Source organism: Ailuropoda melanoleuca, chromosome 11, assembly GCF_002007445.2.
Source record: "Ailuropoda melanoleuca isolate Jingjing chromosome 11, ASM200744v2, whole genome shotgun sequence".
Lineage (NCBI taxonomy): Eukaryota > Metazoa > Chordata > Mammalia > Carnivora > Ursidae > Ailuropoda > Ailuropoda melanoleuca.
Window position 1 is genome coordinate 107,495,468 of NC_048228.1, and position 23,881 is coordinate 107,519,348.

The 23,881-nt window shown below is 56.0% G+C and overlaps 1 protein-coding gene across 3 annotated transcripts; it reads left to right on the plus strand.

Annotated features, from left to right (window-relative positions):
• Positions 1 to 404: 404 nt before the first annotated feature.
• On the plus strand, positions 405 to 23,621 carry TRMT44 (tRNA methyltransferase 44 homolog). 3 transcript variants are annotated; one of them, XM_034672177.1, is made up of 12 exons: positions 405 to 1,166; positions 2,593 to 2,707; positions 5,192 to 5,411; positions 7,108 to 7,176; positions 7,945 to 8,052; positions 9,264 to 9,335; positions 11,838 to 11,944; positions 12,768 to 12,951; positions 14,120 to 14,176; positions 14,747 to 15,155; positions 17,367 to 17,483; positions 22,654 to 23,621. In XM_034672177.1, exons 1-12 carry the CDS (start codon positions 539 to 541, stop codon positions 23,007 to 23,009), a joined length of 2,442 nt encoding a protein of 813 aa, XP_034528068.1. In that variant the 5' UTR covers positions 405 to 538; the 3' UTR covers positions 23,010 to 23,621. The 3 variants fall into 3 exon arrangements, with proteins under 3 accessions (XP_034528068.1, XP_002916615.2, XP_034528069.1); XM_002916569.4 differs by lacking the exon at positions 14,120 to 14,176; XM_034672178.1 differs by lacking the exon at positions 7,945 to 8,052.
• Positions 23,622 to 23,881: the final 260 nt, after the last annotated feature.

A 23,881-nucleotide genomic window follows, 5' to 3' on the forward strand; every position in this document is an offset into this window, starting at 1 on the left:
TTGGTGCTTCTCCTGGACTCCGCAGCGACTCTGCAGGGAGCGATAAAAGCCCCAAAAGAGGGTCGAAGGCACCAAGAGAATAAAGACTCCCCGGGGTGTTTTGGCATAGCACCAGATTCTGCAGATTGTGCTGGACAAGGGCCCGACCTGGCAGAGCCCGCCCTTCCCCCGGTCCTCCAGGGGACACGCAGGTGACGGCCAGCGGCCAGCCGGCACGCACACGGAGGGCCCGCACTCCTCGGACCTCGGCCAGCATCCGCTCCCGCCACAGGCGCCCCGGCCCGGCCGAGCCCCACGCAGGGTCCACACGCCACCGCCAGGGCTGTTCCCCAAGCCCAGCGGGGACACGCCCCGGCAGTGAGCACGCGCCGCGGGGCCAGCCCCGGAGACGCAAGCGTGGGTGACATTCCGCAGCTAAACCCGCCGACGGGAGCGACCCGAGGCAGCTGGCCGCCCCGCCCCGTGACGTCACAGACCGCGCCGCCGGGTGCGTCATCACAGCGCGCCGTAGCCGCGGAGCGCTGGAAGCTGGTCGACCATGGCTGAGGTGGGCCGGGCGGCTGTGCGCGACCCCGGTGCGCTACTCCCGGGGGGCTTCTGGGCGGCGGTGGCCGTGTGGCTGGAGAGGCCTCAGGTGGCCAACAAACGTCTGTGTGGCGTCCGCCTCGAGGCCCGGCGGAGTGTTGGTGTGCCCCGGGCGGAGGCCTGCGGCCACAGTCCCAACACTGGCCCTGAGCAGGAGGAGCGGGCCGCGGCCGGACCCGCTCTGCGCTCCCCCGATGGGGGCCTGGGCCCCGGGCCGAGCACAGGCCCCGAGCTGGGCACGGCGGGTCGCGGGCCCGAGGAGTCGCAGCCCCGGCGTCGGCAAGGGGAGGACCCCAGGGAAGCAGCCGCCGCGGCTCAGCTCGCAGGGGGCCCCGGGCAGCCAGGCAAGGCCCAAGTCGGGGAGGGCGAGTTCCCTGCCCCGGATCTGGATTCTCTATGGGACGCTTTCTCTCGGAGCCGCTACGACGGCAATCCGGAGATGCTGGCCTTCCTCACCGGGTCCCGGGCGGGATCGCAGCCGGAGGCGTCGAACGGGTTCGACGTGATTCTCAGAACCGTCATCCCCAAAACAGGCCCTCATTGCCCGCTTGCTGCTCCGAGGAGAGAAATAGTCGTGCAAGGTAGGAATGTTTCTCGGTGAGAGGTAGAGTGAGGGAAGCGAAAATTAACCAAAACGGGGTTTGGTCCTTGTGACTCATTTCTGGATTTTTCTTCACCCTCCTGGAAGTTAAGTTAGGCTCCTCGCCCTGGAGGCAGGGACACAGGGGCCCACCTTCAGGTAGGGGCTGGGACCGTCCTGGCAGCTTTGCGGGGGCCTGCGGTCGTTCTAGGGATGCAGGCTTGGGCTGTTAGGATCCGTGCCAGTGTTGAAGTTTCTACGCCAAGCTGAAGCCTAGTTGAGACAGGGCGCAGAGGAGCCTGGCTGGAGTTTGGTCAGGGAGAGAATCTTTGAGACAGGGTGCAGTTAGATTAAAAAGTATTCTTTAAACCTCAGGTCAGAGAAGAGGCACTAACGGTAACTAAGTCAGTACCTTTGCAATGTCCTAGGGAGGTTGTAATTTATTTATTTATTTTTTACTGTCTTTTGAGGGGACATGTAGAAATGTGTATTTCTAGTACGGAGAATGGGGTCATTGTCGAGGGGGGAGTGTCTGGAATGCCTGAGGGAGAAGGTGAAGGAGCTCCAGATGTCGAATGATGAATAGGAGTTTAGCAGGTGAAGAGATTAGTGGAAGGCCGGCTCGTGGAGCAGCTGGTGGAGGCCTCGCTCAGGTTCTTGGGTTTCAGAGCTGGCAGTGGTATCCAGTCTTTCTCGTGCTTGCAACCTCTTCTTCTGCCTCCAGCTGGAGAAAGTTCTCCTATTTTCTGGGCCCCTGTGACTGGCCTGAGCCCACCTGCCTAATCCTGGGTACTCCGTTTCCCAAGGTCTGTAGCCTTGTCACATGGCACAGACACAGGCTGTGGGTATTGGGCAAGATCGCCTTCGGGAGGCTGTGGTACCACACGCAGCAATGCCAAATCGCTGTAGGTGCCTTCCCTCCCATCCCCACTTCCCCACACTGTCCGTCTCTATGCCCCTGCAAGACTCTTCCCATGTGTCCCCTCTGCCAGGAGACTCTCCATGATCCTGTCATGTCCAGACGAATTTAGGAGCTCTTCCAGCTTCTATCACCAGTGTTTAGTTACCTTTTACATTTCCCCTCTACCAGACAGAGGTTGGTGAGTCAATGCCCCAAGGCCTTCAGATATGGACGTCAGCATTCCCACATTGGCTTCCCTGCAGGGGAGAGGCAGTGCCCCTCTACAAGGGCTTTCTGCCTTCAGCTCCTGCTGAGCGTGCCTGCTGCGTGAGCCTGGCATCCTGCAGGCTCGGGATGCAGCAGTGGATAGGACATAAAACATGTCTGTCCTCCTGGGTGCTGTGGTAAAGGGGTGGGGAAAACCCCAGGGGAGCAAAGTCAGGCTGAGTCATGGCTATGTTTAGTATTGCTTCTGATAAAACGGTGAACCAAGCAGTTCTGATTATCCCTGTCTTTTTTTCCCCAGATGTCCTCAACGGTACTGTAACTTTTTTACCTTTGGAAGAAGATGACAGAGGGAATGTAAGGGTTGAGACGAGCAACGTGTATCAAATCCGGCTCAGTCAGAGCCAGGAAGAATGGTAAGAGCTGAAGAATGGAGTCCTCTTCCAGGGCTGTGTGGTTTCTGTCACACATCTGGGTAGCTGCCGAATTCAGGGTCATTGAAGAGCTGATGGTGCCCTTTGGCAGCTAAGTTGTGTGAGAACGTGTTTCCTGTTTCTGGTGTCATGACATGTCATTGTTCCTGTTGGCACGGGGCCTGAGTCTGTATTCTTTACAGTCCACGTAGCCGGGATGATGAGTAGTACCTAGGTTCAGCCGAATTGGGTAATTGCAAATCCTTTTATTATTTTCTTTCTTACCACTCGGGAATGGGGAGTGAAGATGGCTTCCTTTTTTACTTCCTGCCAAGGCTCACGTGGTTTTGGATGTCACAGGTATTCAGTGGTGCTTATCCCGAAAGCAGCAGTTCAGTAGCCGCCTCAGTTCCCTGTGGCACTGGGGCTTGTAGCGCAAATGTGAAATTTGGTATTTTTAAATGGAAAAGTCAGAGGAAGGTAGATTCACTTAATCACCCAGCTGCTGCTGTTTTCCTGAGAGCCACGTCTGGTGTGTACTTTGCAAAACAGCCTTGGGAACTGTGTCTGTTTAATCAGACTGGGCGTGGCACGTGGCTTTGTATAACGCAGAGCAGTCCAGTGGTGCCGTCACATAGACCTGGGTTTGCCCACTGGCAGTGTGACCGTGGGTATGTCGCCTCTGTGGCCCTCAGTCTTCTCACCTATGTGATGGCTTTAATGATTCTTGAGCCTCTGAGGAGGGGCTAGGCTTCATAGGGACCTGTTGCAGGCATAGAAGCTTGATGGCAATACTTAGGGCCTGGCTAGAGACTGCCCGAGGAACTGGCCCCAGGCCCTTCCCCCGCATGCTCCTGTTGGAAAGTGGGGCCTGGGGGAAGGCGTGTCTCCCGTGGTCACCTGGGGGGCGCCGGTGGCAGAGCTGGTAGGTGGCCACTGCAGGCATGTGCTCACGGCTGCTGTGCAGGCGCCCAGCGTGGCGTGTCCGTAGCAGCACACAGTACATTCGGTCACCTTCTTTGCTGATGGACTGAGGGCTCGGACTCGGCTGCCTGCTCCCACCTTTCCAGGTTGGCATTTCCTGTCCTTGCACCCCCGGGGAGCTGTCCTTTACGTCCCCTTGGGCATTCAGGCCACAAACTGAGCGCAGGTTAAATGGGGGTTGACTGGGCTGCGCTGTAGCGCACGGCGCTCCTCGTGGGCTCCTGTCATCGCCGCAGTGTTGGTGTGCGCCCACCCCCCATGTGCTCCTCGAGGCGCAGCGCGACACACAGATACATGCTCTGCCACCCTGGAGTGCTGCGTACCGTGAAGCGCCAGAAAACAGGTGAAATGCGTCTCTGTTCCCACGTCCCCTCAGTAGCAAAGGTGGTGTTGTGTCAGGTCCACGCAGAGGGGTGGGCAATGCCTCTGAGGAGGGGGCATCCCAGGTGAGGCCTGTGTGGATGAGGAGTAGGCCATGGGGACTCTGGGGCACACTTGGGAGAAGAGCATGAGGCCCAGGGATGAGCAGGGGAAGGGCCTGACAGGGTGTGCCAGCCCCAGCAGGAAAGCGTCCAAGGTGAAGGGACTGGAAAGGGGAGCAGCCCGAGTCCTTACCAGGCTCCGCCTGGATTGTGAACTCCCCGGGGTGCGCCTCCCAGTGGACGGTGGGCACCTGTTACTTAGGGGATGAGTTGTGTTCCTCCGATGCTCATGGTGGTGAAAAGCCTGACCATCCTAGCTCCGCCCCTCTTGCCCAGTCGCCCATGCCTCCACTTGTCCCTGGGGCCCCTGTTGAACGCCACTTTTTTTGTAGCCTTCTTTCTCCGCCCAACAAACTGGGTGTTCTCCCCTGTGCGCATCCTTAGCCGTGGGGCTGGGTGCTCCACTTTCTGGCCAGGAAGTATTTGGTGAGCCAGTATGCTCACACTTGAGTTGCACGTGTGAAAATAGAATGTTAGATCCTGGGGCGCCTGGGTGGCACAGTGGTTAAGCGTCTGCCTTCAGCTCAGGGCGTGATCCCAGTGTTATGGGATCGAGCCCCACATCAGGCTCCTCCACTGTGAGCCTGCTGCTTCCTCTCCCACTCCCCCTTTTTGTGTTCCCTCTCTCGCTGGCTGTCTCTATCTCTGTCGAATAAATAAATAAAATCTTTAAAAAAAAAAAAAGAATGTTAGATCCTGAGACATCTGGAAGCTGGCTAATCAGTGTGTGAAGCAAATGGTAGGAGGAGCTTTGTTACACGTCCATCCTTCTGATGGTCTTCATAGCATGGGTAAACGCATTTTTAACAGCGTTTGTAAGAGAAGGATTCTTTCTGCTTTTGAAAAATGTGTTTTTCTCTATCTGTTGAAAGTTCTGCAACTCATTCCCAGTTTTTGGGGTTTCAAGTCAAATATTTTGTGATTCTAGCTGCCTTAACCTGTGCTCTCTCCTTTCGGTAAGTGATTTAAGAATGAGAATTGAAACTAGCTCTGCTTATTCATATCTCTCTTATTTTTAAAGGTTCATATCTATTTTAATTTTCTGTCCAGAAAAATGGCATTCAGATGGCATTGTTTACCCCAGACCCACCTGGCTGGGAGAAGTGCTGCTGGCCAGGCTGGCCCGGTGGTCTGTGGAAAGCAGGAGGAGCGGATTTAAAAGCAGCTTGTCCCTCATTTCCATCGTCAAGTATAGCAAGATGTACCAGATGCTTAAGGAGAAGCACAAAGACATGGTCAAGGTAACTGGGGGACATCCGTGGTTCCCTTGTTTTGATGAGGGGACATTGGCCAAACTATGCCAGATAAAATAATCTTCTAGTAAACTTTCTGGTGTATGCAGACACGGACATCAGGTCCAAACGCAGCCACATAAGGGCCCACATTGCAGGAGTATTTTGGCATACACAGGGCTGCAAACTGCAAAACTGTGGACAGATGATAAAGGATCTTTTTCTTTTCTTTTTGCACATTGCTAATTTCTTTCTAGGCAAATAAAAGGAAAGTATTTAATTGAAAATAATTGGATATTAGTTATGAAATTGCCACATTTCCTTATATAAACTTAAGGATGTTTAAAGGAAATATATGAAAAATTAAAGTACAAAAGCATATACTTCCAGAAAGAAGATAAATTTCAGAACATGTCCTTAACTTTATATTTAAGATGTGAGGAGACAGTAACAGCAAACCTCTGTGCTCACACCCAGAGGAAGAAATAAAGCTTCCCTAATGTGGGCGAACCTCTTTTGTAGTCTTCCTAGCATATGGCCCTCTTTGTGGAAGGAACCATGATTTGTCATTTCTATATGTGGTTTTTGTTTTTGTTTTTGTTTTGTTTTGAGGGGGGTCGCAGAGGGAGAGAGTCTTAAGCAGGCTCCATGCTCAGTGCAGAGCCCGATGTGGGGCTCAATCCCATGACCCTGAGATTATGACCTAAGCGAAATCAAGAGTCAGATGCTTAATTGACTGAGCCACCCAGGCACGCAATATGTGGTGTTTTTGTTTTGTTTTGTTTTGTTTTTTTAATCAGTTACTTATCGTTTTGTAACAGAGCTCCCCAAAGGTCACAGGCTGGAGACAGTGCCCTTTCATTCTTGCTGAAGTGTGTGAGTCCTAGGCCTGGCTGACCTAAGCTGGGGGCCCCTTCTCTTCCAGATTCTGGCCTGAGAGGTCTTCATTATCTATTAACTATTCAGTTCCTTCCGGAAAGGACTTCATCTATTATTCCAGTCTTTGAAATTGTCCTTAGTGAGACAGCCGACCTGTCTAATCCCCCACGACTAGAAATGGAAATCTGAGTGTGTAGCCTTGTCGTGGGTTTTTCCTCTTCTGGCAGCTGTCCGTCCTGCATGTGACCTGTGCGGGCAGTGAGGTGTCACGCTTGTGCAGCCAGTGTGGTGCAGCTTTCGGAGCACTTGCTGGTTGTCCCGTGTGGCAGCAAAGGCTTTAGCTTTCCGGAGAGGGAGATGGGGACCACCTCCTGAGTGCTGCCCCTCACAGGTGACAGCCAGGCGCCAGCAGACCAGAGGGCTGGAGCCCTGGCCTCCTGACCCTTTGCTTTCCTCGTCTGGGTTTCCTTGTTCATTTTCCTCGTCTAGATGAACGATGGGGCAGGAGAGCTGAGCGTTCTCCTCGATGTCCAGTTGCTTCATCTAAATAGCTTACATATGTCATTTTTGTTGCAAAATCTTGCTGTGGACTGTAAGGCTCTTTACGTGTCCCGTTACACACATATGCGGTAAACGTTTTGTGTGTCTTGGTGCCGCTCTCTTACCGTGAGAGATTTATCATCAATGTCTGCCTTTGGAATGAGCTTTTTTAAAACTGTTACTGCCCAGTTAGCCTCGTTGGACTTATGCTGACGGGGCTACTTTAAGTGTAGTGAGATGGCGGCTGATGGGCAAACAATTACATACGCCCTGGAAAATGTTTTAGATGTGGCCTGAAGTGACCGATCCCGAAAAGTTCGTGTATGAAGACGTGGCTATCGCTGCCTACCTCCTGGTAAGTGCGTGTCCCATCCCTAAGCCCCTGTGGGGTGGGGCAGGGTTGCTACCGCCGCCACTAACCACTACCAGTGGTTAGCAGCAGTCATCCAGTCCTAACTTAGCGTGCCGTTTGGTAGGACGTGCACGGGTTCGTGTGTGAGGAACACGTCTGCGCCCTGAATTCTAACCGCAGGGGCTCCAGCTCAGCCGGGGCTTTCCTGACGAACCCTCACCTTGGAGGCACCGTGCCGCTCGTGCCGCCGATGGGACCCCTGTGACAGGCACTTGCCCTCCAGTCCTGGCTCTGTCCTTAGCTAGCTCGCTAGTCCCCAAATTTGGTTGTGCCCTTGACTTAATAGTCTTGATTTTCTTACCTAAAAAATGTTTAGGCCAGATCATTTCTGATTTCCTTTCATCTGTGATTCTCAGAGCCTAATTTTTAGAAATCGCATATTTTGCTTTGATTGTATCAGAGTAAACAGCCTAGAAGAACTGAGAGAAGGCATGAGGCACTAACGGTAATCTGTAAAGCTCTTGCCCAGAGAGGACCACTTTCAGGTGGACTCTTGCTGGGAGGAGAAAGCTTCAATGCCCCCACGGCATTAGGCGAAGGCAGCTCCCTCTGCTCACTTGTGCGTCACCTGCGTAACCCCAGGGCCGCAGACCAGGCCTGTCCGCCCGTCCTGGAAATGCGATTTGTAATCCCATGCAGAGTTTGTGTCTGAATTATTCTTGAAGGGAGTGAATCAGGAACTGATTTTTTTGTTTGTTTGTTTTAACTTAGATTTTGTGGGAAGAAGAAAGAGCTGAGCGGGGCTTGACGGCCAAGCAGTCCTTTGTTGACTTAGGATGCGGGAATGGTCTCCTGGTCCACATCCTCAGCACTGAGGGGGTGAGGTCCACTTCCTAAGCCATTTCTAGTGCTTTTTCCAAATGCCTTTGAGTCTGGCACAAGGTCCTTAAGGTCTTTCACTGCCGGTACCAGCTGGATCCAGAGCCTGCCTGGCTGTCGGGCTGGGACCGAGGAGAGCAGGCGGCCTCTGTGGATGACAGTCATCCCGCTGGATAGAGCAGGGCGCCTGTGGACGACAGACTTTGCACAGTATGGGTGCTGTGGCCGCCGGGCGCTTTTTAGGGAACGCGGCACGTCAGGGCCCCGGGAGGGGAATGAGAGGCAGTAGGCTCTGCCCTCCAGAAGCTAGAATCCCCAGTCAGAGGCCAGCTGCGCTCCCGCCGTGATGTACACTGGCGACACTGGTGTGTGCGCCGTTTTCTGGATCTGTGAAGTAAAGGCGGGACGTGCTTAGAACAGCCCCTGTCGCTCGGAACAGTTCAGTGTGAGCCCCGAGCTTCCCCAGCCGGTGCTTCCGGCCGGCGTCCAGCCTTCCTGCAGAGTCACTGTCACCTGGTGACCCCGGCTGACTTCTGACTGTAGCATTCTGCCCTGGGGAGAGGCACTCCATCCACAGCCGTAGGAGCTTGAAATGGGGTTCTTAGAATGTACTTTTTATTTGCTTTATTAAAAAATGAGTTTGTAACGGTAATACCTGTAAACAAGGTGTCTGGTGGGTGTCAGCACATCGCGTGGTGACCTGCAGGTAGGTGAGGGTACCTCACCCCAGGACAGGGTACCTTGTGCACCCCTTCTCTCTCCCTGACTTGGGAATGAGCACGGTTGCCCCATGAGAGCCGGCAGGCACGGGCACGCATCCTAGGGAAGAAGCAGACGCAGAGGAGGGACCTTGTCTGCTGGCAAGCTGGAGGGGTGGACGGGCTGGGGCCTGGACTTGACTCGGGGCCACAAGAGAGGCTCTGTGTCCAGATGTTTCTCCTGGGCCACTGGCCTTGTACATGTTTCCACACCTGGACTCCATTTCCCCTTCGTGAAGACTCCTGGTGACCTTAGTGGAGTGTGGGTCCTGACCTGGGCCTTGTGAGGGTATGAGTGTCTGTGTGAGTTGCTGAGAAACCGTGGGTGCCACCGGTGAATGTGAAGGGTCTCTTGCATTCCACGCTGGTGGCAGTCCCTGCAGAGTTTAATTTGTTCTTGCTCATTTATTATAATGTATTGATGTTGACCTGTGAATTCTGAAATTCTTTTAGCATCCAGGCAGAGGGATCGATGTCCGAAGAAGAAAAATCTGGGACATGTATGGACCACAAACTTGCTTAGAGGTACTGACCTTGTTTGTTTGCTTTTGGCACGGTTGTCCCCTAGGGGCCCTTGTTTTCACGAGTGTGCCCAGTGCCAGCCTTTCTAGGTGCGTGTTATCTAGTCCTCACGCGGTACCAGCTGCCGGTCCCCTGTCACGCCCACTGTACCCGGAGGGCAGGGCACACGTGCACTGCTTGCCGTGAAGGCGCCCTTAGCCTCTCGGCTCACGTCCTGTTCTTGACCGTGGTTTCAGATGATGAGTTTCACTACATAAATCCTCGTGCATCAATCTTAGTCCCCTTAAAAGAAGTCTGTCATAGGCCGAACTTGAGAAGTTTTGGATGATATTATTGCAATGGTTTTCAGAAAGGTTTTACTTCAAACACACTTTCAGGAAGAGTTTTGAATGCCCTAAGAGATGCATCCAAAAACCAGGAGAAAAAGTAGAGATTTGCATATTTACCAAATTTTTGCGTGCCCTCAGCCTGCCAGGCGTTCTCAAGTGCTGGCAGTTCAGCAGTGATAAACGGCTCCTGCCCTGTGGGGGTGGGGCCGCCCACGGTACACAGTGGGCGCGGGGTCGCTGGTGTGGTACATGCTGAGGAGGGGGAGAGGGCCGCTGTAGGGCCAGGTCGTGCTGTGTATACGGGGTGGCCGGGAGGGCCTCCCAGCAAGAGGGCAGGTGGTGAGGAGTCCGGGAGAGGAAGGTAAAACGCGGCCGGGCTGGGGCGGGGCTGCAGGTGTGCGGATGCTCCGTGGAGCTGCGGAGGTGGGCCACACATTTGCTCTGAGCCGTCTAGTGGCCCGGCCTCTGGAGCCCATGACCATGGGGCCACAGTGAACCCAGGTCCCTGCAGCCTTGCTCAGGAGTAGCTCACTTGTCCTGGTACCAGTCAGAGAGGAGAGTCTCCCCAAGGGAGAAAGTGACCGGCCCCCTGAGCAGCAGTCCCACGTCAGGTCTGGTGTCCAGTGTTTATGGCGTTGCTGTCGGGTCGAGGCCTCCAAGCCGGGCAGAGTGCTGACGAGACTTCTCATGTTCACCTTTTGCTGTGGCCAACGCAAGGGTGCATGGGTGTCAGGAAGAGCGTGACCGTCCCGGAAGCTCACGGGTGTCACCGTTACTCTCGTGACCCCACTTGGCCTGCTGCTCTGGCGAAACAGATCGCAGCTCTGCCATTTCATCTGTAAATAGTAAGGCTCTGAGACTTTTTATACTTTCTGCCTCAGTTTCTTTTATAGTGGAGAATCATATTGCAAAAAATAAAGATTAGTGGAAGGGAGCTCATGGCCGCCTCTGTGAGCTCGTTTTCTTCATCTGCATGGACAGAAGCCGAGCATGAGTTTACAGCCTCTTTCAAAATCCTCATTTGATTGTAAGCAAGAGGCTGCCGAAAACAAAACCACTGTCTTAAATAACATCAACTGTAAATTATGTTTTTATTCATGCAGGCCATTTAAAGGGAAATAGGCAACTTTAAATCTAGACTGGGTGGCAATAGAGAATAATATCAAAGTTTTGTTTTTCCTGTTTCTAAGTTCTGTATATATCCGTTGAGCGGTACTGTTTTCGGTGTTTTAATATATGTGTAAGTAGAAGTCCATATGCTTATTTAAGAACCCGAAAGATTGTAGAGTTTAAATTCTTTTGTATACATCACGTCTGCAAAACACCCCCAGTTTTGTTGTGCTACAGAACAGCCTTGAAAGTGAGGGTGTCATAATGGCCTCCCAGTTTGTTCTGATCAAGGAGTAGCAGCTGCACTTACTCCCCTTGGGGGTTCGTTCTTGAGTTTTAAAATTAGGAGGATTTTGAGTGGTCGTATAGTATCTTCTTTGTCTTTCCAGTTCTTATCAGCAGACCCATTGTTGGGGCCTGACACCAGTCCTTCACGATGGCCGTTCTTAAATCATGAAGTCAAGCTGTCTTCAGCTTAATCACGGGAATTATCAGGATGGTTAACCTGCCTGTGGAGTGGGTTTTCACTTGGTGTCTGAGTGTTTACATAAGACCGCACGACTGCCAAGGCTTCTTCTGCCACATGTAAACTGCTCCCGCCTCTCGTATCTTTCCTCCTGCTGTCGTGGGTCTGCTCCGTCACGTAGGTGGACAGATGTGAGGTTGCGTGATGTATTTTGTGACACGCTTGGATCAACTTCAGACCTGCTTGCCCTCCACTCACTTGCTCCTAAGGCCCTTTCTGGCTCCGACTTTCTGGAGTGTGGAAACCGTTGCTTTGTCCCACCTCCCGTAGCTCGTGTATGTTGCTGTGCGGAAGCACGTTTGTACAGCTCAGAAAACCATGAGCACTCAGAGAGCATCATTGGTTTCTTAGCGATGACACCAGAAGCTGCCGTATTCACACCCCTGTAGACGCGGCCCTACCTTCAGGTGCCTGCCCAGCATCCACGAGGCCCCGGGGAGGGGGCTGAGACCATGCCCAGCAAGCCGAGGTTCCGCGGGGCCTTGCCTCAGTAGCTCTGTGCTGCTTTACTGAGCACCTGATTTTGTGTTTTTCTTTTAGGAAGGTGCAATCACCCCAAATGATAAGACCCTTTTCCCTGACGTCGACTGGTTAATTGGTAACCATTCCGATGAACTGACGCCGTGGATACCTGTCATTGCGGCCCGGTGAGCAGGTGGTCGGGGCAGTAGGGCGGATGGCAGGGGAAGTTTTGGTGCCTGAACCTCGCAGTCCAAATCTCGCCGCCGGTGGCTGTCGAACACTGCCATGGAGCTGGTTGAGATTGTTGAGAGGACAGTGTGCCGAGCATGTCGGGTCAGGGTTAAAGTCTGCAGACGTGCTTCACGGCATTCTTGTGTTGAATGGCGCTCACGAAAACTGATGTTCTGCTGCAGGCTTTACAGCCAGAGCTGAGAGACAGGGCACGTTGGTGGAAGTTTTCTCCCTGACAACAGGAGGGTCAGTCTTCAAAGGAAAAGTGTGTGACAGTAGTGACACTTGCAGCGGTATTTATCTCCCAGCCCGGGGGCTGTACGCGGGGCGGTGGTGCTCCTAGGTCAGGAGGAGGCGTCGCGAGGATGCAGGTGACGTTGCTGCCCTGATGTCTTGGGGCTGTGGCTTCTCATCCAGGGTCTTTTGAACTGTCCTAGCTCTCGAACAATCACATAGGTCAAGGCACAAGTACTTAGCCTTTGCCGTGTCTGCCTCCGAGGTCCGTCCCTCCCAGCCGAAGTCTCAAGCGCTTCAGGAAGTCTTACGTTTCAGTTGACGAGAACAACTGCAATGGGGAAGGTTTTTATAAAAGTAACTAGATTCATGTTTTATGCCATGCTGCATTGTTTCTAGAAATTGAATTAGGGAGAGCTGTTACTCATTTTCTCATCTAGAAAACATGGGCAGCCACCAGCACACGTGTGTGTTACCCTGATGCTTGATAGCCACGCGGCTTCCCGCTGAATTTTCTTTTGGTTTTTGTGGATTGATTTTAAGGTCGTCCTACGGCTGCCGTTTCTTTGTCCTTCCCTGCTGCTTCTTTGACTTCACTGGAAAGTACTCCCGGAGGCAGAGCAGGAAGACTCAGTACCGAGAGTACCTTGATTTCGTCACGGAAGTGGGGCTGGCCTGCGGGTTTCACGTCGAGGAGGACTGCCTGCGCATTCCCTCAACCAAAAGGGTGCGTCCTGGTCATCGTGGGCTCACCGTCCTCGGTGAGGTGCTGGCGTCTGGATGGGGGGCTGAGGGCTGTGTCATAGAACCGCAGGGGACACTGGCGTTCGGCACTGGGTGCGTTCCAGAAGCTGCCTGTGCTGATCTCAGCGTCTCATCCACGGGTGGCGTTTGGAGGGCTCATTCTGCCCCCACGGCCCCTCCCGTGGCAGCTTTGCAGGACCCTCGCGGAGTCTTCATTTCCTTCCCAGAAACTGCGTGTGACTCTCGGGGACCTGCCCAGAGTGGATGTCAGCTTGACTTGTGTAGTAGTGGCCCAAGTGCCGTCTAAGGCCTCCCGCTCTAAGTTCCGACTCGTGGGGTTCCCCAGTGATTGGCCGAAATTGAAGTTTGGTTCAGAAGTTCAGAATGATTCCCGTTTTCTCCTTACGTGCTTCATGGCCGACTCGGCAGCGTTCTCGCTCACCCTCTGAGCCATTGGTTTGTGATAGTCTCTGATGGCTTCCTTTTTTCAGACCTCATGGCCGTTGGTGTGCTTTTTTTTGAGCAGCAAAACACAAAAACCGATCATATCCAAATTATAAGCTCGATTGCTTGACGTGGCAAAAAGGATCCAAGACAGGTGTGAGTGGCAAAAAGGATCCAAGACAGGTGTGAGGCGAACTCTTGGCTTTGCCACCTGCTAGCCGAGAACTCTTGGGAACGTTGCAAACTGTGCTGTGTCCTCATGTGTCCAGCAGGGTGGAGATAACGCGGCACCTTCATCGTAGGCATTCAGTGGTGGCGGTGAGTGGGGCCCACATGGCCTCAGGTCCGTCATTGCTGCCTGTGCAGTCTCCGCTCAGATCACTCTGAAAGCTTCCTTTAGGACTCCGCTTTGGAGCCATGGTGTCATTCTCGTAAATGCCCTCATGTTGGCAAGTCACTCCGCTGAAGCTCGAATTGAGTCAGGGAACTGCTGGGATTTGGGTCATGTGGGTACAAGGCTCCCACAGTTTGGGATTTCCCTTGTCTTTCCATTGTCTTGCTGGAGAGCACGTACCAGTCCTTAATCTCTCCGAGCCTCAGCTTTCTTGTAACTCGGTGGTTTGGGGGGCAAATGCAAGGGCAGATGTCCACACACAGCAGCGATCCAGTGAGAGCTGATGACGCCTGGCATGCTTTTTCCCATGCAGGACATTACATCACCTGCCCGGGATCACTCATGGAGCCGGTGGCACAGCTGGAGTGTGGTGAGGGGTGGCTCTGATGCAATTAGAGCCGCTTTCTTTCATTGCCTGTAACATGGCTTTGTGGCTCATGCCCAGGGAGGAAGTCGAGACACTGTGCTCAGGGCGGTGTCGCTGGACCGGCCTTGCTTGCCCCAGGGACACCTGTGCGGCAGCCTTCACCCAGATGTACAGAGGAGGAGAGCACGGAATGGGCATCCGCGCTGCAGCGGGTCCAAAGAAGGACGTCTCGTGTGAACTCGGGCTTACTGTCAGTGTCTGCACTTGCGGGTCACACGAAGGGTCCCACAAGTCAGGTGTTCAGAGTGGGCATGGCTGTGAGCTTGGCAGACGTGGACTCGTGATTTGTACCCATGTGTTAGGGCTCTGAAAGTCCGAGCCATGAGGTTCTTCATGGGCTTTTGCTCTTGGCTTATTTTGGACATTTTTATTGGTATTGGTTTTTAAAATAAGCATTTCTTCCATGATAAATATCTAAAACTTTAATTTGTGCTGCAGAACAAGAGAATTGAATGGGAACCATTGACATGCTCTAGGAGCCTGGTAAAATACTCTGCTGTTTTTCACATGCAGGTTTGTCTCATTGGGAAATCCAGAACATACTCGCCTGCTGGAGAAGTTTCCATGGATGAGCAGAGAACCCAGTACATTAACAGCAGGCGGGGCCGCCCTGTGAGCCCGCATGGCGAGGCGCCTGCCCCTTCTCCATCCCAGGCCACTGAGGGATGTGCGGGTCACCCCAATGGGCACCAGGCCCTGGACTCCGGGGCTGCCAAGGGAGGGGCAGAGGCCCAGGCCGACCAACTCTGGCTGTCTGGATTTCAGCCTAGAGAAAAAGCTGAGCGTGTGAGGAATTGTGCCACCCTTCCTCGGGATTTTATTGACCAAGTGGTTTTGCAAGTGGCACATTTGCTGTTGGATGGAGAGCAGTTAAACCCAGGAAGTGCTCCAAGTGGTGGCTCGAAGGCCTGGAACCAAGGAGGTAGGCCCCCAGACCCCAGACCCCCAGCAGCTGCATGCCTGCTGGCTTTCAGGCAGTATCTCGGCTCTCCTTTAGTACCAACTTAAAATTGTGTGGTTGTTTTTAATTATGTTTATTTTAAAGAGACATCGGTGGTGAATAGGCCACTTATACACTTGTTTAAAGTTTTCCTTATAGTTCCCATTAACGTGCAGGACTCGGTTCCCTTAGAGGAAGGCGCTGAGGGCAGAAGGGTAGCATTCGGGTCCTTAATTAACCTCTACAGAATTGTCCAGGCTTCAGGGTGTGGAGCCCTTTATTTTCAATTTAAAGGAGTTATCCAAACTGAAAACAGAGTCCTGAATGCCAGGAAAGTGCACTGTCCCCTTGACAATAAGGTAACATTTTGGAGATGTAGTCTGAGAACATGGTTCTCTTTGAAATCCCCAAAGTGCAAGACTCAGACGCGATGAAAGGGAGAAAATTATATCTGTTTTCATAGGATGGGTAACGTGCTGAAGTCAGTGGCATTCAAGAGAGATAGGGACCAAAGTGTGGGCTTCAATTATTTTGTAAGGTGAGTGTCTCAAGTCCTAGGCGTCCTAGGCGACTGGGCTGGTCCAGGCTGGTTTCTTTCCTGCCCGGCAGCGCCAGAGGGCGCTGTGCAGCTGGCTGGGTCAGGCCGCACCAGAGACTTGCCTCTGAGTTTTTGGGGTCATTGGAGGAGCTGGGGGAGCCCTCCCTCAGCCTGTCAGGGGCTGCTGCCTGGCTGGCCCGTGAGTAGGGGGCGCGGGAGGAGGCGGTGAGCCTGGCCTCCCCGACGCGTGAGGTTGTCCCGTTCTGAGCCTCCACAGCTCTTGTGTACTTGCCATGGGGCAGCGCCGGGGAGCTTCTCCCCTTCTCTGCGAATCACCCTGGTGGCGTCTGATCGGAGGGCCTCTCTAGGGATGTGGTGGCAGCTGTGGCCAGAGCCCCCGCTGCAGGTGGCTGACCATCCGTGTAATTGGGCGCCAGCCCTGAGGCCTGTGGGCGGCTCTGTGGGTGGGCACCGCACTTCCTGGTGCACCCTGCTGAGGCGGGGCCCGAGTGAAGAGGAGGGCAAGCTGGGTGGGGTCTTCCAGTGGGGCTTGAAGGGTGGAAGGGCCGGGAGCCCACAGCAGGTGGGCAGGCACCTCAGAGACGTTTGGGTGAATCTGAAAACGTGGAGTTGGACCTTCAGACCCAGGAATGATTGCGCTCAGGAGGTGCTTGCCGGTGCTTGGGACGGACTCTGGCCGCAGCAGACGGAGTCCTCTCCTAGGCTTAGACATAGAGAGCGGGTGGCTCTGATCATTGGGTCTCGGGTCCCAGGCGGCCCGCCCAGTGGAAACAGCTGCGGAGCTGGTGGGCCACCCTCCCGGTGTGGATCTCAGTGTCTGGGCCTGGCCTGCGGTGCTCCCGTGACGTGGACCTGCGCCCTGGGCCTCTCAGCCCACAGCTTCCTGCCCTCGGGTGGTCTTCCCACCTTTGGGTTGCGGGGATTTAGTGGCCCCTCCGCAGCCTGCCCCTCTGTGGCGTACGCGCGGGTCTGTCTCCGGCCTTGCTCGGCAGGGGAGCACAGGACAGGAGGGGTGCTCCCTGCCCTCACTACTGCGGCAAGATGCGCACGCAGTCGAGGATGAGCAGCCGGGAGTGGCGTGCGGAGCTGTGCGTGTGAGCGCCGCGTCGGGAGTTTGCGCAGGGCCAGAGCCGCGAGGGGCAGGGAAGGCTGTGTGGGCCTGTTGCGGCCTTCTCCTTGGGCATCCTGCTTGCTCTCGGAACGGGTTTGAGGCCGCTGAGAGGTGCATCTTGAAGGTCGGCCGGGCCTGGGTGGATGGACTCCCAGCCACAGGGCGGCTGCTCCCCGGGGCATCCGGGGCCGGGCCACACAGCCGCGCTGATTTTCTGTCTGGGAGGCAGGCCTGTGTCTGCCGGCCTGCATAGTCGTTGGGTGGGCATGGGGGAGACCCCTGGTGCAGGGCTGGCAGGCGGGAAGTCCCTGGCATCGCAGGTGGTGGGGGCTCGGCCCATGCGTTCCAGCTCTGTGGTGCGCGGCACGGATTCGGGGCGAAGGTCGTTCTCAGCGCCCGTCCCGCTGCCGTGCATGAGGGCTGGATGGGACGGAGCTAGCGCGTCCCCGGGGCTGCGAGCCTGCCTGTTTAACAGCGTCCAGCAGCCTTGATGGTGTCGTTGGGCAAACCCGGTTTTCCGCAGGAAGCCTCTCCTTGGAGGAGGTCGCCCGGGAGCTGGACAGGGAGACGCTGCAGCGCCTGAAGCGGGAGTGCGGCGGCCTGCAGACGCTGCTCAGAAACAGCCACCAGGTGTTCGAAGGTAAGGGCACCAAGCCTGCCAACGTGCTCGTTTCTCAGGTCGGGGGACGCGCTCCACCATCCCTGAGTCAGAATGCCCTTCCCCACAGACTGCCATCACTGCCCCTGTTTCTCCTACGAAGTAAAGATTGCTTTATTCTTTTAAAAAACGTTTAAAAATGTATCTATTTTAGAGAGAGTGCATGTGCGCGCACACAAGTGATCAGAGGGGAGGGCAAGAGGGAGAGAGAATCTCTAGCAGGCTCCCTGCTGAGGGCCGAGCCTGATGTGGGGCTCGATCCCAGGACCCTGAGATCCTGCCCTGAGCTGAAACCAAGAGTCGGATGCTCCACTGCCCGCACCACCCAGGGATCCCGGGGTAAAGTTTGCTTTAGAGGAGATTTAGACTGCTAGGAAAGGTGGAGGGGGAGGATTGCATCCCCCTGCCCATGCACAGCTTCTGCCCTCTGAGCGTCTTCCACCAGGAGGGACATTGGCCACACATCTTCTCTGAATTTCTCTAGCCCCTCAAGGCATGACCCCCCCACCCCAGTCTGGCCTTACCCCTGTCCAGGATGTGCTCACGCCTCACATGGAAGGAAGGGCAAGTCTGAAAGCCTCCTGGTGGGGTGTCGCTGGAGGACTTTGTGGGCGGGCGGTTGTTATTTGCGTTGGCTCTGGGCTCCTGCAGACTGGAAGCATCCTGAGCTCCCAGCTGGGGCCTGGGCAGTTAGAGGAGGGGGCCCTGATTCCTGTCCCCTTCCCTGCCCTGCGTGCCTGCCCCACGCTCCAGGCTTCCAGGATGGCCAAGAGGTAGAGGGGCCAGGAACCTGAGCCGTTTCACTTGGTCCGCCCCTGGCCTCCCGGGGTGGCCGGGCTGGTGGGGAGGGGACACGGAAGCAGTGCTCACATGGGGACCTGGGCTGGAAAGAAGCTTCCCTCGTTTAGAGTGTTCAAGCATACACCCACTGTCCAGATGTTCGGTCATTTGTCAAATGTGGTTCTTGAAGCTCTTTTCCCCCTTTTCTTTGTGTGGGTATTTTAGAGTGAATCCCAGCCTATCTTCTCTGTCACCCCTGAGTGCTTCAGCAAGGGGCGTCGGGTATCACTGTATCACCGTAGTGCCATAGGCACGTTTCCCCCGGAGTCTTGCTGTGCAGGGAGGCCTACCCTCCTCTCAGGAAGGAGGCAGGAGGGGCATGGTGGAGACAGGACATCTGGGCTGAGACTCCGTAAAGGGGATGAGGAACAGCATTCCTGAAGGATCTGGGCTGGGGAGGAGCAGGATTGGGCCATGATGAGTGGGGGTGGCCTGCAGCCCCCCATGGCCGTGAGGAGGGTTTGGGCCTCTGTGATGGGAGGCAGGTGCAGGGTGGGTACAGGGTGTGCAGATGGTAGGTTCTGGGTGATGGGGCACGAAGATGGGCTGAGAAGTGGGGTCCAGAGAAGACCAGGCCAGCAGGGACTACGCAGCTGCTGAGGTGAGCTCCTGCGAGCGTGTGCCGCCTGCCGGCCTCGTACCCAGCCTAGCCGCACCCACTGCTGCCAGGCTTTGGCCTCCAGGTTGCCGTGTGTGGCCCCCTGGCTTGTGTTCCACTCGCTATGCTGCTTCCTGTCCTGCAGGCTGCCTGCTGGCTCACTGCCTCCATCCCCGTGCCCTGGGCCCTCTGGTGGTGTCGCCATAGTGCTAGACCACAACCTAGACACCTTTCCTAAGCTGCTTCCCATCTGCCCCCACCCTGCCTCGCTGGGGCCCAGGGTCTTGTGTGCTTCTGTCACTCGGCCTCCCGCATTTGGTCACATCACCGCCTCACGTGTGCTCCCTGCAGGTGGGGCCGGGCTTGAGCCTGAGAGGAGCCCGTGTCACAGGATGAAGACAGTAGCCCCTCAAAGAGGGCACACTTCCCTGACCCCTCCTCACAGGGAGATGGTCATTGGGGTGAGACCATGGGAGACCAGACCATGAGGTGCCCCCTGTGAGCAGAGCCCAACACAGGAGGAGGGGGAGGCCCACAGGCCTTGTCTAGGGAGGCGGGCAGTTATCTGAGCCCCAGGATTTGGGTCAGTCCCCACACCCCCACTCTTGTGCCAGTGACTCAGGGCAGGTGGCCAGGGCTGATGGAGGCGCATCTGTCTGTCCACTCCCAGCCTGTAAAGCTAAGAGGTTGGGCGCTGTCACCTTCTCTTCCCTGCGCATGTGTGCACATGAGACATGAGAGCTCGGGTGAGCGTGGCCCCCACGCGTGCACGGGAGAGCTTGGGTGCATGCGGCCCCCCCACGTGCACGGCAGAACTTGGGTGCACACGGCCCCCCACGTGTGCACAGGAGGGCTCCGGGCTGTGCGCGGGTATGCGTGGCCCCCACGCGTGAACGGGAGAGCGTGGGTGCGCAGGCTTACAGTGCCTTTGGGTGGCCCGGGTGCCCTTGCAGAGCTAGACTTTGTTTTCGATTAAACCTGGTTTTGCTTCGGGAAATGCTTGTGATGGCATTGAGGGCTGTACGCGGAACCGGAGTCTCCATGTTTGGGGTGGCTGCAAAGGCCGGGGCGTGGGCGGGCAGGCCCCACGCCGTGGAGTGGAGCCGCGGGGAGGAGGGCGGCCTTCCCGACCCGAACCCTAACCCGGCCGAGCTCTGGCACGGCTGCCTGGGCCCTGCTCTCCGTTTCCCAAGGCCTTTGTCAGGGAATACGCCCACTGCAACCCAGAAGGGCTGCGCTTCTGTTTTTCCCAGCGTGGGTTTTTGTTTAACTTCTTGAAAGCATACCTTTTTTTTCCACTATAAATATGCATGTATGTGATTGCTTTTCTATGCGGTTCACATGGGGGGGGCACATTTATTTTTGGAAACACTTCTGAGGAGGCGGCTTGGGGACTGAGCTCTGAGTAAACATTGCGCTCACAGTCATGCAAGAACCATGCAGGAGGCCGCTCTCATCTGCGAGGCTGTTTTCAACGAGAGCGGCTAGTCTCTGGTCATGTTTACAGGGCCGAGGAGGTAAGATGGATTTTGGATGCCCTCCGTTCTGCCAGCACTAAGCACCTTGTGAGGGACCGGCTGGTGCCCAGGCAGGCGTGTGCTGAGGTCGGGGCCGGGGGGCGCAGTGGGGGGTGTGGTGGGGGCGGCCCTGGCCGAGTGGTCTGTGCCCGCGGTGCCGTCACCCCCTGTGCTGGCTGTGGTGAACGTGTGGCTGCCGCTGACAGGTGGGGGCTTGCCCAAAGTCTCTCCTGAATGGAGAGGCTGGCCTGGCAACCCAGGCCACGTCTGATCAGAACGTGACCATGGTGCACTGTTCCGGTAAACGGTCCATAGTGGTTTTCCAGAACAGCCTGCCTCCGGTTCCTCAGAACGCTTTGGCTGTGGTAACGTCTGCTGTCAGAAGCGGGTGGGGAACGGCCCAGCAGGTCCTGTGGGCTGTGTTTAGCAGGTCCGAGCCAGTGCGTGCTTTGGGAGGAAATGGGAACGTCAGATCAGGGACCTTTGATAGAATGTATGGTGTTCCTGTGATTCCATTTTAGAATCAGGAACATATTTCCCAGTGGGGACAGTCCACCGGTACGCTGACCCATGAGCCGGCTGGAGTGGGTACAGGTGCCCAGGCCTACCTGGGACGGGAGCTGCCCTGGGAGCTGCGGGCAGGAGCCGTCTCTGCCAGGGCCGGTCCTCTGTCATTGGTGCCCAGGCCCCCTTCCCCTGGCCCTGCAGGTGCTGCTCCTTCTGGAGCATGGTGAGGTGCCCTCTTGACTCACAAGACCACCGTGGAGGGAGGGCCTGCTGCGGGCCGGCCTCTCTTCAGGGGAGAGGACCCCTGTGGAGGCTTTGGCCCCCACCCTGCCCTTTCCCCCAGGCTTCTCTTGAACACGTCTAGGCCTCTGGGCCAGACTGAGGGCTCCTTGCCTTTTTGGGGCACACACCCCAGGTCCCTGGTGGTAGTCTTACCTCGGGCCTCCTTCGGGACACACTTCAGGGCCATGTCCTGCTGCGGAGACATCCAGTGAAACCCTGACCTGAGCTCTCACATGAGGAAGCGAGGCGTCAGCCTTGCAGAGAGCAGGGCAGGAGGCCAGGCCGGCTCCGAGGGGGGACAGCCGTGCCAGGCCCTGAGTAGGTGATTCTTGACCGCCGTGACAGATCCCTCCGATGTGGCCTCTCTGCACCTCCGTTCTCTGGTTTAAGGGAAAATGTTTAATAAATGGCAGTCTACAGAGACCAACAGTCTCGTTATGGCCATGACACGAGGTCATTTGAAAGCAAACTCCAAGCTTTAATTTGTGCTTTCAAGTTCTCATTAGAAATTAGAGAGCCAAATTTACTCAATAAGCTTCCTTTGTTTCTCTCTGAGCCGGTCTGTCTCCGGGTGGGTTTGTAGCTTCGGGGAAAACCAGGATGGATTTCGCTGCTTTGGACACGTTTCTGTGCAGTTGCTGGCTTCTGGGGATCAAGTGGCCAGGTGAACACCTGGGGGGAGTGTTGGCTCAAATGGGGGTGACTGGTTCAGGAGACAGCTTGGTGGGGGGCCCGGCCAGCTGCTGGGGCCATACCGCCTAGTTCCCATGTCCTGCGGCGGCCCCCAGCCCTGCTGACGGGGCTGCTGTACCCCTTCCCACTGTTTGCATCTGGGGGCTCTGGCTGTGCGGGGTGCCGGTAAACCCTCATCTTTGCTTGTTTTCTGTTTGATACGGAGGCGAGCTTCTCCAGGACAGATGTCACTGCAGCTTCCAAGTTGTACCGAATCTGGGACCACACATGGCTCTTACGCCCTGGTCTCCCAGGCCCTCAACATCGTTGCCCACAGGCCCATCCTGTTGTGGCCCCAGCCACTCGTCCATGGTCAGGCGGACCCTCAGTTTCCTTACGGTTCTTCACCCCGGCACCTGGTGTCCAGTGCGCGCCTCCTGACGTACCCTGACCTCTGACGCTGGCCCCTCCAGGCTCCCCACCCTGCTCTTTGCCTGCTCCCTCTGGCTCTCTCTCCCACGCCCCTTCCTGCCCTGCCAGGCTTAGGCTCCGGGCTCAGCCTCTACCCACGCTCGCCCTGCAGGCGTGGATGGCCAGTGTTGGGGGCTGCAGTCCCTCATCTCCGTCCTGCTGGGGCACTGTTGCCCCAGAGTTGGGGCTTCCCAGGCCCTGGTGAGTCGGTGGACTTGGAAGATAACGCCTGGGCCGTCTTCTGTTCTCTTTGTTCCAAATACAGTTCTGAATGGGAGGGTTCACATTCGCGACTGGAGGGAAGAGAAGCTGCGGAGGCAGCGGCACCCGGAAGCAAAGCGGAAACTCTTCTCGGAAACTTTCAAGACCCGCGCCTGCTGGTTCTTCAGTCACCACCCTGACGGCTGTGTGCTGCCTGCAGACAGCTGCCCGTTTGCCCACGGGCCCGCAGAGCTGCGGCTGCCCCAGACCCCCAGGAGGAAGAAGCAGGTTCTGGGAGCTGCTTCCGCCCCACGAGCAGAGGCCGGCTGTGGGAGGCCAAGACGGGAGGAGCACGCCCCGGCTCCTCTGGGGACCACAGACTCTGCTGGCTGGGGTGACTTCCTCCGGGTCCCCCCGTAACGTGACCCGTCAGTTACACCCACACCGGACACCGCGGAAGCTGATGTCCTTCCTGCCCCGTCGGAGTGCTGCGTCTATGTGTAAACGAGGTCACACCTGTGGTCAGTGTCTGTATTCCAGAAAGAGCACGGGAGTTCTTGCAGCATCTCATCGTTGTGAAGGTGGAGGAAGTGCCCGAACTGTCCAGCCCCTCTCGGGGACCTGGCTCTGGCTCGCCTGGCTCATGTGTGAGAACGGGCTCACCCCCAGGAGCGCAGCCAGTCCCGCCAACTCCAGGCTGTACTGGAAGCCCAGCTGCTCCGGTGCCCATCCCTAGACGGGTGTTGTGTCAAGGCTGTAACACACACGCAGGTTACTTTTAGTTACAGAGAACAAAACACCCGTGAGCTCTTACAGCCAGGTCACTCTAGGGGGATGTGAAAAAAATCCTGTGATACACGACAAGGCCAGGAAATCTAAATATCACAGCGAAAACCCCTCCTGCCCCTTCCTACTAGATCTTCTCCCCAGAAGTGCTGTTAGCAAATCTTTTGCTTCTGGGGAAAAAGAAATCCTCTGTGTTTCTGTTTGAAATTATTTTTTTCAGTTTTACATAAAAGGTCACGGTGTGCACTGTCCTGCCCTTCATTTTCCGCACGGCGTCCCCCGGTGACTTCTGTAGTGCAGTATTCTGTGGTGTGGGTATTCTTGGTTCGCTCGTGGCAACAGGAATGAACTCATCCCTTTCCCAGCCCCGTGTGGGGGGCGTGTTGCTCCCCACCCCACCCCCAGCCTCTCCCTTGAAGGAGGCTCCTGGGAGGAAGGCCTGCTTGGTGCCAGCGGCCGTAGTGGTGCCCCTTGGGCTACGATTGGCTTGGCCAGTGCGGATGGAG

Coding starts and splice junctions, on each gene's coding strand:
- TRMT44 (XM_034672177.1), top strand. CDS start 539: ATGGCTGAGGTGGGCCGGGCGGCTGTGCGCGACCCCGGTGCGCTACTC. Junction 8,053..9,263: donor ACATCCTCAGCACTGAGGGG/GTGAGGTCCACT, acceptor AAATTCTTTTAG/CATCCAGGCAGAGGGATCGA. Junction 12,952..14,119: donor GCATTCCCTCAACCAAAAGG/GTGCGTCCTGGT, acceptor TTTCCCATGCAG/GACATTACATCACCTGCCCG.